Source organism: Cherax quadricarinatus, chromosome 38 (assembly GCF_038502225.1).
Source record: "Cherax quadricarinatus isolate ZL_2023a chromosome 38, ASM3850222v1, whole genome shotgun sequence".
NCBI classification, from domain to species: Eukaryota; Metazoa; Arthropoda; class Malacostraca; order Decapoda; family Parastacidae; genus Cherax; species Cherax quadricarinatus.
In genome coordinates this window covers 9,893,244-9,912,016 of record NC_091329.1, presented here as the reverse complement: position 1 = coordinate 9,912,016, position 18,773 = coordinate 9,893,244, and the positions used below count along the sequence as shown (strand labels likewise).

Here is an 18,773-nt window from a genome sequence, read left to right as displayed (position 1 = left end):
TTCAGTCTTGTCCCCCAGGATGCCACCCACACCAGTCCACTAACACCCAGGTACCTACTTGCTTGCTAGGTTAACGGGGACAACAGGTGTAAGGAAACACACCCAGTGTTTCCACCCGGCCGGGGATCAAAACATGACCACTCAATGTATGAAGCTAGAGCGTTGCCTACCAGGCCACGGGACACCTTCAGGGACCTCAATAGAAATCAGGGATCCCAGTGGAAATCAGGGACCCAATGGAAATCAGGAACCCAGTACAAATCAGGGACTTCTGAAAAATCAATGACTGAAAATCAGGGACCCCAGTGGAAATCAGGGACCCAGTGAAAATCAGGGACCCCAGTGAAAATCAGAGACCCCAGTGGAAATCAGGGACCCCAGTGAAAATCAGGGACCCAATGGAAATCAAGGTCCTCAATGGAAATAAGTCGCTTTGTCTTGACTTTTTTGGGGGTTATGGTAGGTAGTTTACGCATATGTTGATGGTACACACAACTCACACATTAAAGTCCACAGTTCGATCCCCGGTACGGGTGGAAACAATGGGGACGTGTCTCCTTAAGACACCTGCTGTCCCTGTTCACCTAGCAGTAAGTAGGCACCTGGGTGTTAGTCGACTGGTGTGGGTCGCATCCCGGGAACAAAATTTACCTAATTTACCCGAAATGCTCTGCATAACCAGGGGCTTTCTATATAGTATGTCATTGATGTGAGCTATGGTCTGTATAAGTTGTATCATGCACTTGTAGAAGCAAATGAAAGTATAATAATTATAACCACCTATATCTCCCCTCGCACAAGTGGCTAAAGCTCTCGCTTAACACACGGAGGGCCCGGGTTCGATTCCCGGCGGAGTGAAAACTTTTCGACGTGTTTCCTTACACCTGTTGTCACGTTGTCGCTAACCCTTCAGGGTTAAAAATCCGAAGAAAATCTTATTTCTTATCTTATAGTCTTTTTGGTTGTGACTCGAATGCTCTATAACTTGCGTTACGAGGTACCTGGCTTCACTGAGTTGAGAGTTAAGAGGTACCTGAGTTCACTGAGGTGTGCGTTATGAAGTACCTGGTTTCACTAGTCATGACAGGTTCCAGTTAGAGGGGAAAAAAATAAGGAAAAGTTGTATGGAGGCAGGAGGTCCTTGAATGACTGGGTGGCTGTGGTATGGACACGAAAGGTCCTTGAGTACCTGAGTGACTGTTGTATGGAGGCAGGAGGTCCTTGAATTACTGGGTGGCTGTGGTATGGACACGAAAGGTCCTTGAGTACTTGAGTGACTGTTGTATGGAGGCAGGAGGTCCTTGAATGACTGGGTGGCTGTGGTATGGACACGAAAGGTCCTTGAGTACCTGAGTGACTGTTGTATGGAGACAGGAGGGCCTTGAGTGACTGCTGTTGCCTTTTTCATGTCTCAACTGAGGCGAAAACCTCAGGTTTTATGCTGACCACTAAACGTGTGTGTTGACGAACGGTTATGCAAGTACTTTACTAGCCTTAATGGAAATAGTTCACATTGACTTTAATTTATTCTCTTATCTACATGATGTGTGTATTCATCGAGTACTTAGTGAGTACCTGACGAGTACACACATACATTATGTCCACGCGAGAGTCCAATACCAGTTACTCAACCCGCTTAACCTTCTGATGTTTGTGTGTGTGTGTGTGTGTGTGTGTGGGTATGACTTTAATATCCCCCGGTTCAAGGTTCTTATTGTTCTGAACCTCCCGTGTGTTGGTTTCCGCGGTTTGAACCCTTCACAGCGTTCAAGATCCCTGGCGTACTTTAACTACACTCGTCATTACCCATTCCTACGTGTCAGCAGGGACGGATCTACTATCAAACTAATGAAGCTTAATCTTCAGGGGTCCCCTAATTCCGGAGGGGTCCTAGAATCCACTTTTGTCCACATTACTTAATTTTTTGGGGTCTATTGCATGAGAAGGGGTTCCGGAGGGGCCCCATACCAGTTCAAGCTTCAGGGCCCCAGAAATGTAGGTCCGCCACTGCTTGCAACTACTATCTTTGATACGAGGACGCTGTTTATAGAGTAAATTGTTTATTTAATAAACGTTTCGCGCATACAGTAGGCTTGGTGAAGTTCTAAATGAGCGAAATGTAGCGTCCTCTTATTTATCCTGATCTTCCCACTCGTCAGCAGCAGTTATACAAGTATATTCGCTAGCTTATACTAGCTGGGATTGAGAATCAGCTCCTGGGTCCTCCGTTGAAATATGATCAACCGGTCTAAGTCATGGTTTACCTGGAGTTTACCTGGAGAGAGTTCCGGGGCTCAGCGCCCCCGCGGCTCGGTCTGTGACCAGGCCTTATCGACTACAAGACTACAAGCTTATCGACTACAAGAATCTCAAGCATAATTTAACACCTAGAAAATGGGGATTAAAGTCAACTCTTATTATGCACTGAGAAATACATCTCACAAGGTACATACATGGAGAGATCTATACCTCAAGTGGAACATACACTGAGAGATCTATACCTCAAGTGGAACATACACTGAGAGATCTATACCTCAAGGGGTACATACACTGAGATATATACACCTCAGGAGGTAAATATACTCAGTGGGGTGTATTGCCAATAAGCAGTTATGCTTTTATTTAAGGTCGAGTGGTAGCGGACTCAGCTCACACACTGAGGTCCATGGGTCGATCACCGGTACGGATGCCAATATTAGGGCATGTTTCCTTAATATACTTGCTGTCCTTGTTCACCTAGCAGTACAATAGATACCTGGGTGTTAGTAGAATGGTGTGGGTCGCATCCTGGGAAAAAATAACCTAATTTACCTGAAATGTTCCATATGTATGTCATTGATGTCAGCTATGGTCTGTGTATGTGCCATATGTAGAAATAAAGATTATTATTATTATTATTATTATTATTATTATTATTATTATTATTATTATTATTATTATTATTATTATTATTATTATTATTATTATTATTATTATTATTTTTACATAATTAAATTTTTAACTTACGTTTATGAACAGACCAAACTGTACAATGGATAATTAAGTTACGATAACACAGTAAGATGGCAATTCATGCAGGATACATGATTCTACCTGGTCAGGCAATGTTTCTCACACCTGATGGTAACCCATCCTGTGTGATGGAATGTGACAGGGGTAACCCATCCTGTGTGATGGAGTGTGACAGGGGTAACCCATCCTGTGTGATGGAGTGTGACAGGGGTAACCCATCCTGTGTGATGGAGTGTGACAGGGGTAACCCATCCTGTGTGATGGAGTGTGACAGGGGTAACCTATCCTGTGTGATGGAGTGTGACAGGGGTAACCCATCCTGTGTGATGGAGTGTGACAGGGGTAACCTATCCTGTGTGATGGAGTGTGACAGGGGTAACCCATCCTGTGTGATGGAGTGTGACAGGGGTAACCCATCCTGTGTGATGGAGTGTGACAGGGGTAACCCATCCTGTGTGATGGAGTGTGACAGGGGTAACCCATCCTGTGTGATGGAGTGTGACAGGGGTAACCCATCCTGTGTGATGGAGTGTGACAGGGGTAACCCATCCTGTGTGATGGAGTGTGACAGGGGTAACCCATCCTGTGTGATGGAGTGTGACAGGGGTAACCCATCCTGTGTGATGGTGTGTGACAGGGGTAACCCATCCTGTGTGATGGAGTGTGACAGGGGTAACCAATCCTGTGTGATGGAGTGTGACAGGGGTAACCCATCCTGTGTGATGGAGTGTGACAGGGGTAACCCATGCTGTGTGATGGAGTGTGACGGGGTAACCCATCCTGTGTGATGGAGTGTGATAGGGGTAACCCATCCTGTGTGATGGAGTGTGACAGGGGTAACCCATCCTGTGTGATAGAGTGTGACAGGGGTAACCAATCCTGTGTGATGGAGTGTGACAGGGGTAACCCATCCTGTGTGATGGAGTGTGACAGGGGTAACCCATCCTGTGTGATGGAGTGTGACAGAGGTAACCCATCCTGTGTGATGGAGTGTGACAGGGGTAACCCATCCTGTGTGATGGAGTGTGACAGGGGTAACCCATCCTGTGTGATGGAGTGTGACAGGGGTAACCCATCCTGTGTGATGGAGTGTGACAGGGGTAACCCATCCTGTGTGATGGAGTGTGACAGGGGTAACCCATCCTGTGTGATGGAGTGTGACAGGGGTAACCCATCCTGTGTGATGGAGTGTGACAGGGGTAACCCATCCTGTGTGATGGAGTGTGACAGGGGTAACCCATCCTGTGTGATGGAGTGTGACAGGGGTAACCCATCCTGTGTGATGGAGTGTGACAGGGGTAACCCATCCTGTGTGATGGAGTGTGACAGGGGTAACCAATCCTGTGTGGAGTTTGACAGGGGTAACCCATCCTGTGTGATGGAGTGTGACAGGGGTAACCCATCCTGTGTGATGGAGTGTGACAGGGGTAACCCATCCTGTGTGATGGAGTGTGACAGGGGTAACCCATCCTGTGTGATGGAGTGTGACAGGGGTAACCCATCCTGTGTGATGGAGTGTGACAGGGGTAACCCATCCTGTGTGATGGAGTGTGACAGAGGTAACCCATCCTGTGTGATGGAGTGTGACAGGGGTAACCCATCCTGTGTGATGGAGTGTGACAGAGGTAACCCATCCTGTGTGATGGAGTGTGACAGGGGTAACCCATCCTGTGTGATGGAGTGTGACAGGGGTAACCCATCCTGTGTGATGGAGTGTGACAGGGGTAATCCATCCTGTGTGATGGAGTGTGACAGGGGTAACCCATCCTGTGTGATGGAGTGTGACAGGGGTAACCAATCCTGTGTGATGGAGTGTGACAGGGGTAACCTATCCTGTGTGATGGAGTGTGACAGAGGTAACCCATCCTGTGTGATGGAGTGTGACAGGGGTAACCCATCCTGTGTGATGGAGTGTGACAGGGGTAACCCATCCTGTGTGATGGAGTGTGACAGGGGTAACCCATCCTGTGTGATGGAGTGTGACAGGGGTAACCCATCCTGTGTGATGGAGTGTGACAGGGGTAACCCATCCTGAGGTAACCCATCCTGTGTGATGGAGTGTGACAGGGGTAACCCATCCTGTGTGATGGAGTGTGACAGGGGTAACCCATCCTGTGTGATGGAGTGTGACAGGGGTAACCCATCCTGTGTGATGGAGTGTGACAGGGGTAACCCATCCTGTGTGATGGAGTGTGACAGGGGTAACCAATCCTGTGTGATGGAGTGTGACAGGGGTAACCCATCCTATGTGATGGAGTGTGACAGAGGTAACCCATCCTGTGTGATGGAGTGTGACAGGGGTAACCCATCCTGTGTGATGGAGTGTGACAGGGGTAACCCATCCTGTGTGATGGAGTGTGACAGGGGTAACCCATCCTGTGTGATGGAGTGTGATAGGGGTAACCCATCCTGTGTGATGGAGTGTGACAGAGGTAACCCATCCTGTGTGATGGAGTGTGACAGAGGTAACCCATCCTGTGTGATGGAGTGTGACAGAGGTAACCCATCCTGTGTGATGGAGTGTGACAGGGGTAACCCATCCTGTGTGATGGAGTGTGACAGAGGTAACCCATCCTGTGTGATGGAGTGTGACAGGGGTAACCCATCCTGTGTGATGGAGTGTGACAGGGGTAACCCATCCTGTGTGATGGAGTTTGACAGGTGTAACCCATCCTGTGTGATGGAGTGTGATAGGGGTAACCCATCCTGTGTGATGGAGTGTGACAGGGGTAACCCATCCTGTGTGATGGAGTGTGACAGGGGTAACCCATCCTGTGTGATGGAGTGTGACAGGGGTAACCCATCCTGTGTGATGGAGTGTGACAGGGGTAACCCATCCTGTGTGATGGAGTGTGACAGGGATAACCCATCCTGTGTGATGGAGTGTGACAGGGGTAACCCATCCTGTGTGATGGAGTGTGATAGGGGTAACCAATCCTGTGTGATGGAGTGTGACAGGGGTAACCCATGCTATGTGATGGAGTGTGACAGGGGTAACCCATCCTGTGTGATGGAGTGTGACAGGGGTAACCCATCCTGTGTGATGGAGTGTGACAGGGGTAACCCATCCTGTGTGATGGAGTGTGACAGGGGTAACCCATCCTGTGTGATGGAGTGTGACAGGGGTAACCCATCCTGTGTGATGGAGTGTGATAGGGGTAACCCATCCTGTGTGATGGAGTGTGACAGGGGTAACCCATCCTGTGTGATGGAGTGTGATAGGGGTAACCAATCCTGTGTGATGGAGTGTGACAGGGGTAACCCATCCTGTGTGATGGAGTGTGACAGGGGTAACCCATCCTGTGTGATGGAGTGTGACAGGGATAACCCATCCTGTGTGATGGAGTGTGACAGGGGTAACCCATCCTGTGTGATGGAGTGTGATAGGGGTAACCAATCCTGTGTGATGGAGTGTGACAGGGGTAACCCATGCTGTGTGATGGAGTGTGACAGGGGTAACCCATCCTGTGTGATGGAGTGTGACAGGGGTAACCCATCCTGTGTGATGGAGTGTGACAGGGGTAACCCATCCTGTGTGATGGAGTGTGACAGGGATAACCCATCCTGTGTGATGGAGTGTGACAGGGGTAACCCATCCTGTGTGATGGAGTGTGACAGGGGTAACCCATGCTGTGTGATGGAGTGTGACAGGGGTAACCCATCCTGTGTGATGGAGTGTGACAGGGGTAACCCATCCTGTGTGATGGAGTGTGACAGGGATAACCCATCCTGTGTGGAGTGTGACAGGGGTAACCCATCCTGTGTGATGGAGTGTGATAGGGGTAACCAATCCTGTGTGATGGAGTGTGACAGGGATAACCCATCCTGTGTGATGGAGTGTGATAGGGGTAACCCATCCTGTGTGATGGAGTGTGACAGGGGTAACCCATCCTGTGTGATTGAGTGTGATAGGGGTAACCCATCCTGTGTGATGGAGTGTGACAGGGGTAACCCATCCTGTGTGATGGAGTGTGATAGGGGTAACCCATGCTGTGTGATGGAGTGTGACAGGGGTAACCCATCCTGTGTGATGGAGTGTGACAGGGGTAACCCATCCTGTGTGATGGAGTGTGATAGGGGTAACCCATCCTGTGTGATGGAGTGTGATAGGGGTAACCCATCCTGTGTGATGGAGTGTGACAGGGGTAACCCATCCTGTGTGATGGAGTGTGATAGGGGTAACCCATCCTGTGTGATGGAGTGTGATAGGGGTAACCCATCCTGTGTGATGGAGTGTGACAGGGGTAACCCATCCTGTGTGATGGAGTGTGATAGGGGTAACCAATCCTGTGTGATGGAGTGTGACAGGGATAACCCATCCTGTGTGATGGAGTGTGATAGGGGTAACCAATCCTGTGTGATGGAGTGTGACAGGGGTAACCCATCCTGTGTGATGGAGTGTGATAGGGGTAACCAATCCTGTGTGATGGAGTGTGACAGGGATAACCCATCCTGTGTGATGGAGTGTGATAGGGGTAACCAATCCTGTGTGATGGAGTGTGATAGGGGTAACCAATCCTGTGTGATGGAGTGTGACAGGGGTAACCCATCCTGTGTGATGGAGTGTGATAGGGGTAACCAATCCTGTGTGATGGAGTGTGACAGGGATAACCCATCCTGTGTGATGGAGTGTGACAGGGGTAACCCATCCTGTGTGATGGAGTGTGATAGGGGTAACCCATCCTGTGTGATGGAGTGTGATAGGGGTAACCAATCCTGTGTGATGGAGTGTGATAGGGGTAACCCATCCTGTGTGATGGAGTGTGATAGGGGTAACCCATCCTGTGTGATGGAGTGTGATAGGGGTAACCAATCCTGTGTGATGTTATTCTTTGCTTTCTCTCGAAGTATGGAATGCATTACTTGTATTGCTTGTATTGTATTGCTTGTATTGTATTGCTTGTATTGTATTGCTTGTATTTTATTGCTTGTATTTTATTGCTTGTATTGTATTGCTTGTATTGTATTGCTTGTATTGTATTGCTTGTATTGTATTGCTTGTATTGTATTGCTTGTATTGTATTGCTTGTATTGTATTGCTTGTATTCCTTGTATTGTTTGCTTAAAAGTCAAATAATAATTTTACGGTTTTTCTAATCTATTATTTTCTTTATTCTACAGATGTCTCGACACAAGATATGGGCGGTGGTGTGGGCGGCGGTGTGGGCGTGGGCGGCCGCCCAGTACATAGGGGAGGAAAAACTCTCTAACATACAACAGACGGCAGTGTGAGTAGATTGATGTTTCTGGGGCGAAATGTCGCTATTGGCGTGTCAGCTGTTTGTGTTGTAATGGTACTTCTGTAGTGCCGTGTTTACCGTGTTTACTCACAGTACGAGTGGCACTGTCCAGTACTGTCACAGTATGAGTGGCACTGTCCAGTACTGTCACAGTATGAGTGGCACTGTCCAGTACTGTCACAGTATGAGTGGCACTGTCCAGTACTGTCACAGTATGAGTGGCACTGTCCAGTACTGTCACAGTATGAGTGACACTGTCCAGTACTGTCACAGTATGAGTGACACTGTCCAGTACTGTCACAGTATGAGTGGCACTGTCCAGTACTGTCACAGTATGAGTGGCACTGTCCAGTACTGCCACAGTATGAGTGCCCCTGTCCAGTACTGTCACAGTATGAGTGGCACTGTCCATTACTGCCACAGTATGAGTGGCACTGTCCAGTACTGTCACAGTATGAGTGGCACTGTATAGTACTGTCACAGTATGAGTGGCACTGTCCAGTACTGTCACAGTATGAGTGGCACTGTCCAGTACTGTCACAGTATGAGTGGCACTGTATAGTACTGTCACAGTATGAGTGACACTGTCCAGTACTGTCACAGTATGAGTGACACTGTGCAGTACTATCACAGTATGAGTGGCACTGTCCAGTACTGTCACAGTATGAGTGACACTGTTCGGTGCTGTTACAGTATGAGTGACACTGTCCAGTACTGTCACAGTATGAGTGGCACTGTGCAGTACTATCACAGTATGAGTGGCACTGTCCAGTACTGTCACAGTATGAGTGACACTGTTCGGTGCTGTTACAGTATGAGTGACACTGTCCAGTACTGTCACAGTATGAGTGGCACTGTGCAGTACAATCACAGTATGAGTGGCACTGTCCAGTACTGTCACAGTATGAGTGACACTGTTCGGTGCTGTTACAGTATGAGTGGCACAGTCCGGTGCTGTCACAGTTTGAGTGGCACTGTCCAGTACTGTCACAGTATGAGTGACACTGTCCAGTACTGTCACAGTATGAGTGGCACTGTGCAGTACTATCACAGTATGAGTGGCACTGTCCAGTACTGTCACAGTATGAGTGACACTGTTCGCTGCTGTCACAGTATGAGTGACACTGTCCAGTACTGTCACAGTATGAGTGGCACTGTCCAGTACTGTCACAGTATGAGTGACACTGTCCAGTACTGTCACGGTATGAGTGACACTGTCCGGTACTGTCACAGTATGAGTGGCACTGTCCGTTGCTGTCACAGTATGAGTGGCACTGTCCAGTACTGTTACAGTATGAGTGACACTGTCCAGTACTGTCACAGTATGAGTGGCACTGTCCAGTACTGTCACAGTATCAGTGGCACTGTCCAGTACTGTCACAGTATGAGTGACACTGTCCAATACTGTCACAGTTGAGTGACACTGTCCAGTACTGTCACAGTATGAGTGGCACTGTCCAGTACTGTCACAGTATGAGTGGCACTGTCCAGTACTGTCACAGTATGAGTGACACTGTCCAGTACTGTCACAGTATGAGTGACACTGTCCAGTACTGTCACAGTATGAGTGGCACTGTCCAGTACTGTCACAGTGTGAGTGACACTGTCCAGTACTGTCACAGTATGAGTGGCACTGTCCAGTACTGTCACAGTATGAGTGACACTGTCCAGTACTGTCACAGTATGAGTGACACTGATGATGGTACCTTATAGGACTGGTGATGGTACCTTATATGACTGGTGATGGTACCTTATAGGACTGATGATGGTACCTTATAGGACTGGTGATGGTACCTTATATGACTGGTGATGGTACCTTATATGACTGGTGATGGTACCTTATAGGACTGATGATGGTACCTTATAGGACTGGTGATGGCACCTTATATGACTGGTGATGGTACCTTATATGACTGGTGATGGTACCTTATAGGACTGGTGATGGTACCTTATAGGACTGGTGATGGTACCTTATATGACTGGTGATGGTACCTTATATGACTGGTGATGGTACCTTATATGACTGGTGATGGTACCTTATAGGACTGGTGATGGTATCTTATATGACTGGTGATGGTACCTTATAGGACTGGTGATGGTACCTTATATGACTGGTGATGGTACCTTATATGACTGGTGATGGTACCTTATATGACTGGTGATGGTACCTTATAGGACTGGTGATGGTATCTTATAGGACTGGTGATGGTACCTTATAGGACTGGTGATGGTACCTTATATGACTGGTGATGGTACCTTATATGACTGGTGATGGTACCTTATATGACTGGTGATGGTACCTTATAGGACTGGTGATGGTATCTTATATGACTGGTGATGGTACCTTATATGACTGATGATGGTACCTTATATGACTGGTGATGGTACCTTATAGGACTGGTGATGGTACCTTATAGGACTGGTGATGGTACCTTATAGGACTGGTGATGGTACCTTATAGGACTGGTGATGGTACCTTATAGGACTGGTGATGGTACCTTATAGGACTGGTGATGGTACCTTATAGGACTGGTGATGGTATCTTATAGGACTGGTGATGGTATCTTATAGGACTGGTGATGGTATCTTATATGACTGGTGATGGTACCTTATAGGACTGGTGATGGTATCTTATAGGACTGGTGATGGTACCTTATAGGACTGGTGTTGGTATCTTATATGACTGGTGATGGTACCTTATATGACTGGTGATGGTATCTTATATGACTGGTGATGGTACCTTATATGACTGGTGATGGTATCTTATATGACTGGTGATGGTACCTTATATGACTGGTGATGGTACCTTATATGACTGGTGATGGTACCTTATATGACTGGTGATGGTACCTTATATGACTGGTGATGGTATCTTATATGACTGGTGATGGTACCTTATAGGACTGGTGATGGTACCTTATATGACTGGTGATGGTACCTTATATGACTGGTGATGGTACCTTATAGGACTGGTGATGGTACCTTATATGACTGGTGATGGTACCTTATATGACTGGTGATGGTACCTTATAGGACTGGTGATGGTACCTTATATGACTGGTGATGGTACCTTATAGGACTGGTGATGGTACCTTATATGACTGGTGATGGTACCTTATATGACTGGTGATGGTACCTTATAGGACTGGTGATGGTATCTGGACTGGTGATGGTACCTTATATGACTGATGATGGTACCTTATAGGACTGATGATGGTACCTTATATGACTGATGATGGTACCTTATATGACTGGTGATGGTACCTTATATGACTGGTGATGGTACCTTATGGGACTGGTGATGGTATATTATAGGACTGGTGATGGTACCTTATGGGACTGGTGATGGTATCTTATAGGACTGGTGATGGTACCTTATATGACTGGTGATGGTATCTTATATGACTGGTGATGGTATCTTATAGGACTGGTGATGGTATCTTATAGGACTGGTGATGGTACCTTATAGGACTGGTGATGGTACCTTATAGGACTGGTGATGGTACCTTATAGGACTGGTGATGGTACCTTATAGGACTGGTGATGGTACCTTATAGGACTGGTGATGGTACCTTATATGACTGGTGATGGTATATTATATGACTGGTGATGGTACCTTATAGGACTGATGGTGGTACCTTATATGACTGGTGATGGTACCTTATAGGACTGGTGATGGTACCTTATAGGACTGATGATGGTACCTTATATGACTGGTGATGGTACCTTATAGGACTGATGATGGTATCTTATATGACTGGTGATGGTACCTTATAGGACTGGTGATGGTACCTTATATGACTGGTGATGGTACCTTATATGACTGGTGATGGTACCTTATATGACTGGTGATGGTACCTTATATGACTGGTGATGGTACCTTATATGACTGGTGATGGTACCTTATATGACTGGTGATGGTACCTTATATGACTGGTGATGGTACCTTATATGACTGGTGATGGTACCTTATAGGACTGGTGATGGTACCTTATATGACTGGTGATGGTACCTTATATGACTGGTGATGGTACCTTATATGACTGGTGATGGTACCTTATAGGACTGGTGATGGTACCTTATAGGACTGGTGATGGTACCTTATATGACTTATAGGACTGGTGATGGTACCTTATATGACTGGTGATGGTACCTTATAGGACTCATGGTACCTTATATGACTGGTGATGGGACCTTATAGGACTGGTGATGGTATCTTATAGGACTGGTGATGGTACCTTATAGGACTGATGATGGTACCTTATAGGACTGGTGATGGTACCTTATAGGACTGGTGATGGTACCTTATAGGACTGGTGATGGTACCTTGTAGGACTGGTGATGGTATCTTATATGACTGGTGATGGTACCTTATATGACTGGTGATGGTATCTTATATGACTGGTGATGGTACCTTATATGACTGGTGATGGTACCTTATAGGACTGGTGATGGTACCTTATAGGACTGGTGATGGTACCTTATATGACTGGTGATGGTACCTTATATGACTAGTGATGGTATCTTATATGACTAGTGATGGTACCTTATATGACTGGTGATGGTACCTTATAGGACTGGTGATGGTACCTTATAGGACTGGTGATGGTACCTTATAGGACTGGTGATGGTACCTTATAGGACTGGTGATGGTACCTTATGTGACTGGTGATGGTATCTTATATGACTGGTGATGGTACCTTATATGACTGGTGATGGTATCTTATAGGACTGGTGATGGTACCTTATAGGACTGGTGATGGTATCTTATAGGACTAGTGATGGTACCTTATAGGACTGGTGATGGTACCTTATAGGACTGGTGATGGTACCTTATAGGACTGATGATGGTACCTTATAGGACTGGTGATGGTACCTTATAGGACTGGTGATGGTACCTTATAGAACTGGTGATGGTACCTTGTAGGACTTGTGATGGTATCTTATATGACTGCTGATGGTACCTTATATGACTGGTGATGGTATCTTATAGGACTGGTGATGGTACCTTATAGGACTGGTGATGGTACCTTATATGACTGGTGATGGTACCTTATATGACTGGTGATGGTATCTTATATGACTAGTGATGGTACCTTATATGACTGGTGATGGTGCCTTATAGGACTGGTGATGGTACCTTATAGGACTGGTGATGGTACCTTATAGGACTGGTGATGGTACCTTATAGGACTGGTGATGGTACCTTATGTGACTGGTGATGGTATCTTATATGACTGGTGATGGTACCTTATATGACTGGTGATGGTATCTTATAGGAATGGTGATGGTACCTTATAGGACTGGTGATGGTATCTTATAGGACTGGTGATGGTACCTTATAGGACTGGTGATGGTATCTTATAGGAATGGTGATGGTACCTTATAGGACTGGTGATGGTATCTTATAGGACTAGTGATGGTACCTTATAGGACTGGTGATGGTACCTTATATGACTGGTGATGGTACCTTATAGGACTGGTGATGGTATCTTATAGGACTAGTGATGGTACCTTATAGGACTGGTGATGGTACCTTATAGGACTGGTGATGGTATCTTATAGGACTGGTGATGGTACCTTATAGGACTGGTGATGGTATCTTATAGGACTGGTGATGGTACCTTATATGACTGGTGATGGTACCTTATAGGACTGGTGATGGTATCTTATAGGACTGGTGATGGTACCTTATAGGACTGGTGATGGTACCTTATAGGACTGGTGATGGTACCTTATATGACTGGTGATGGTACCTTATAGGACTGGTGATGGTACCTTATAGGACTGGTGATGGTATCTTATAGGACTGGTGATGGTATCTTATAGGACTGGTGATGGTATCTTATAGGACTGATGATGATGATTTCCAGAGTCTGGTGAAGGGGTGTTGCAACCCCTGAATGGGTTACAATGATTATTATGTATATATGTAATGTATATTATCTTTTCATTTAATTTTATATTGCTTATATTTGCGATAATAGCTAAATCGTAAATGTATGACTTTATATTATTATTTGACTGTTATATTGTTATTTAGCTTATGTTGTTAGGATGTCCATAAAATGTGCTCAGTTAGTCTTGATTGTCAAACTACTGTAATTATCGCTTGTCGCTCGTTATACTGCCGGCTTCTGAGCTGCAGTTGTCCACGTAGCTATCACGTGATCGAGGGGGGGGTGTCCTCACCTCGTGTGAAGTATTCAGTCTGCTGGAGACTCGCTTGCTGGTTGTACAGATTGTCTGTCTCATTATTCTTGTTAGTTCTGTAGAACTTTGTTCACAGAACATTGTAAAGACTTAGTGATTTTCGACGTTGTACTGAGGTTGTGTGTCACATAGACACTCTGAGCATCTCAGGTCCCGAGCTATAGCTTCTGACCTAACTTTGTACTGGTTCCTGTGTATTGTCACAGTCTCAGTTTTTCCTATGCTGAACGTAGATTCAGTTTTATGGGAGTTTTGTAACTTGTGGAGGATCTGCAGATGGTCCCTACTTAGTGTCGTTATATTATTTCCCAGTTCCTGATTCTGTGTCGCAGTCGCTTGATATTGCATTGCTATTGGGCTTAGCATTCTTTGTTGTTCAAGCAGACTGTTCGGGTTGCCAGTCGGTCAAGAAGTTAGTTTATTTGAGGACTTTGTCAGTCACTTGTTTAAGTCTAATTCGAGTCTTGAGACACAGCTAACTACTTAAGAGCACTTATACGCATACACACACTTGTACATATTTGTAATATCTTATTAAATGTTAATGAACCTGACGGTACTTAAGAATTATAAATGTGATATGTGCTTTCAGCACAATAATATTGAACTCGAGAGATTGATTTTATTTTGATTGTTGTAATTAATTTAATTTGATAATATACCTCTAGACAACTTATAGACTTAATAAATTTATTAAATTTTAATTTCTCTAGTTAGTAGCCTACCAGTTGTAATCCTAAAGCACTATTGAACCATACTGAATTTTATTGGATAATTGGACAAGGATACTGACTACTTGTTACGAAAACCCAGTAACAGGCTGGATGCTAGAAGGGCAGTCCTTTCTAGTATTCTCTGGAGATTTCTAACCTTTTAGAATCGCGTTTTTTGTAACAAGGGGGTATGGGCAATCCACTGGGCGTCTGAAATCATAAAAAGATTAAGTACTTCAGGTCTAGACGATGAATTGTGACATGGCTTATGTGAGCAGCAACTACTGCATTCTCTGTAAGGATGTGACACACATAAACACACACACAGAGAGAGAGAGAGAGAGAGAGAGAGAGAGAGAGAGAGAGAGAGAGAGAGAGAGAGAGGTGAGAGGGGAAAGTAAAAGTTAGGAGGAGAAAGGGAGAACGAACAAGCAAATGTATGAACAGGACTGAAACAGAGATAATGTTGCTTTAAGATAATCCAGAACAAATGCCATAACAAAGGCAGACTCTTTTACCGAAAGAGCTTCGGAGAGCCTGGTCTGGCGTGGTCTGGCCTGGTCTGGTCTGGTCTGGTCTGGACTAGCCTGGCTTGACTTGTGCTGCTCAGGTCTGGCCTAGCCTTGCCTGGCCTGGCTTGCCCTGGTCTGGTCTTGCGTGTAAAGTGAAAGTCTCACCAGTTTTATCTTTAATACCATGGACCTTGGCTGATTGCAATGGCAGAGGCGTGATGAATGAGGCCGGTGACTGTGGGTGTGTGGAAGAGGCTTGGGGTGTGTGGAAAGTGACTGGGGGCCTGTGGAAGAGGCTTGGGGTATGTGGAAAGTGACTGTGGGTGTGTGGAAGAGACTTGGGGTGTGTGGAAAGTGACTGTGGGTGTGTGGAAGAGGCTTGGGGTATGTGGAAAGTGACTGTGGGTGTGTGGAAGAGGCTTGGGGTGTGTGGAAAGTGACTGTGGGTGTGTGGAAGAGACTTGGGGTGTGTGGAAAGTGACTGTGGGTGTGTGGAAGAGACTTGGGGTGTGTGGAAAGTGACTGGGGGCCTGTGGAAGAGGCTTGGGGTATGTGGAAAGTGACTGGGGGCCTGTGGAAGAGGCTTGGGGTGTGTGGAAAGTGACTGGGGGCCTGTGGAAGAGGCTTGGGGTGTGTGGAAAGTGACTGGGGGCCTGTGGAAGAGGCTTGGGGTATGTGGAAAGTGACTGGGGGCCTGTGGAAGAGGCTTGGGGTATGTGGAAAGTGACTGGGGGCCTGTGGAAGAGGCTTGGGGTATGTGGAAAGTGACTGGGGGCCTGTGGAACAGGCTTCGGGTATGTGGAAAGTGACTGGGGGCCTGTGGAAGAGACTTGGGGTATGTGGAAAGTGATTGGGGGCCTGTGGAAGAGGCTTAGGGTATGTGGAAAGTGACTGGGGGCCTGTGGAAGAGGCTTGGGGTATGTGGAAAGTGACTGGGGGCCTGTGGAAGAGGCTTGGGGTATGTGGAAAGTGACTGGGGGCCTGTGAAAGAGGCTTGGGGTATGTGGAAAGTGACTGGGGGCCTGTGGAAGAGGCTTGGGGTGTGTGGAAAGTGACTGGGGGCCTGTGGAAGAGGCTTGGGGTATGTGGAAAGTGACTGGGGGCCTGTGGAAGAGGCTTGGGGTATGTGGAAAGTGACTGGGGGCCTGTGGAAGAGGCTTGGGGTATGTGGAAAGTGACTGGGGGCCTGTGGAAGAGGCTTGGGGTATGTGGAAAGTGACTGGGGGCCTGTGGAAGAGGCTTGGGGTATGTGGAAAGTGACTGGGGGCCTGTGGAAGAGGCTTGGGGTGTGTGGAAAGTGACTGGGGGCCTGTGGAAGAGGCTTGGGGTGTGTGGAAAGTGACTGTGGACGCGTGTAAGAGGCTTGGGGTATGTGGGAAGTGTCTGTGGGCGTCTGGAAGAGGCTTGGGGTGTGTGGAAAGTGACTGTGGACGCGTGGAAGAGGCTTGAGTGTGTGGGAAGTGGGTGTGGGCGTGTAGAAGAAGCTTGGGGTATGTGAGAAGTGATTGGGAGTCGTATAGGAGAGGCTTGAGGTGTGTGGGAAGTAACTAGAAGGATTTGGGGGTAGCTGAAATATGTGGGGGTAGCTGGAAGGTGTGGGGGTAGGTGGAGGATGTGGGGGTAGCTGGAGGGTGTGGAGGGGTAGCTGGAGGGTGTGGAGGGGTAGCTGAAGGGTGTGGGAGTAGCTGGAGTGTGTGCAGGGGTAGCTGGAGTGTGTGTAGGGGTAGCTGGTGGGTGTTGGGGTAGCTGGAAGGTGTGGGGGTAGCTGGAGGGTGTGGGGGTAGCTGGAGGCTGTGGGGGTAGCTAGGAGCATGTGGGGGTAGCTGGGAGCATGTGGGGGTAGCTGGAAGCATGTGGGGGTAGCTGGGAGCATGTGGGGGTAGCTGGAAGCATGTGGGGGTAGCTGGGAGCATGTGGGGGTAGCTGGGAACATGTGGGGGGAGTTGGAGCGTGTGGGAAGTTCATTCAATGTTTATGTGACTCCCAAAGGAGTGTCGGAGTTTATACAGGTGATGTACCGTTTACAGCCCTACGGCAGGGACACGGTGAACATTCTTGTAGCACTATGGCGGGGGCAACCCTATGGCAAGGGCGCAGCGAGTCGACTTCGTATCAAGTAGAGTACACAGCCCTGTGGTGAGGGCAGCTCTATGACAAGGGCACGGTGACTCTTTCAACTCCAGTTTGAGTCATTCCTGGCACTCAGGCCGCAGCCCGAGTGTCAGAACGACTCGAAACATTCTCTGGAGATGTGTTGAACACCTGACGTCTGACAGAAGTCGGTGTGGGAAGTGCCTGGGAGTATGTGGGAGTAGTGGCTGGGAGCATGTGGGGGGTAGCTGGAGCATGTGGGGGTAACTGGATCATGTGGGGGTAGCTGGAGCATGTGGGGGTAGCTGGAGCATGTGGGGGTAGCTGGAGCATGTGGGGGTAGCTGGAGCATGTGGAGGTAGCTGGAGCATGTGGGGGGTAGCTGGAGCATGTGGGGGGTAGCTGCATGTGAATTATAAGAACAGAATCTTCCAGTGGACGAAGTTAAATCATGTAGTGTTCAACAGTGACAAAGTTCACACGAACGCAGAAAACACTTAAACCTTATCAGTGAAAGGAGGGAGCGTGTGAAAGACCTGGGAGTAATAATGCCACATTATCTATCGTTTAGAGAACTCAATAAAGCAAATGGAGCCAGGGCCGATGAGGTGATAGGCTGGATTATAAATTTTAAAATCAGTCCGGTCACGACACTGATGGTACTCTTAAAATTCCTTCTTCTCTCACTTCTGCAACATTCTTCATACCTCCAGTATATATATATATATATATATATATATATATATATATATATATATATATATATATATATATATATATATATATATATATTTATATATATATATATATATATTTATATATATATATATATATATATATATATATATATATATATATATATATATATATATATATATATATATATATATATATATATATATATATATATATATATATATATATATATATATATATATATATATATATATATATATATATATATATATATATATATATATATATATATATAT

The 18,773-nt window shown here is 46.6% G+C and overlaps 1 protein-coding gene across 1 annotated transcript in view; it reads left to right on the top strand.

The window, feature by feature from the left end:
• Nucleotides 1–18,773, top strand: part of pot (papillote) — a 90,737-nt gene that overhangs the window by 56,828 nt on the left and 15,136 nt on the right. Inside the window, exon 3 of the mRNA XM_070092090.1 lies at nt 8,134–8,240. Within this exon, the coding sequence (XP_069948191.1) occupies nt 8,134–8,240 (107 nt within the window). The remainder of the gene's footprint in view (nt 1–8,133; nt 8,241–18,773) is intronic.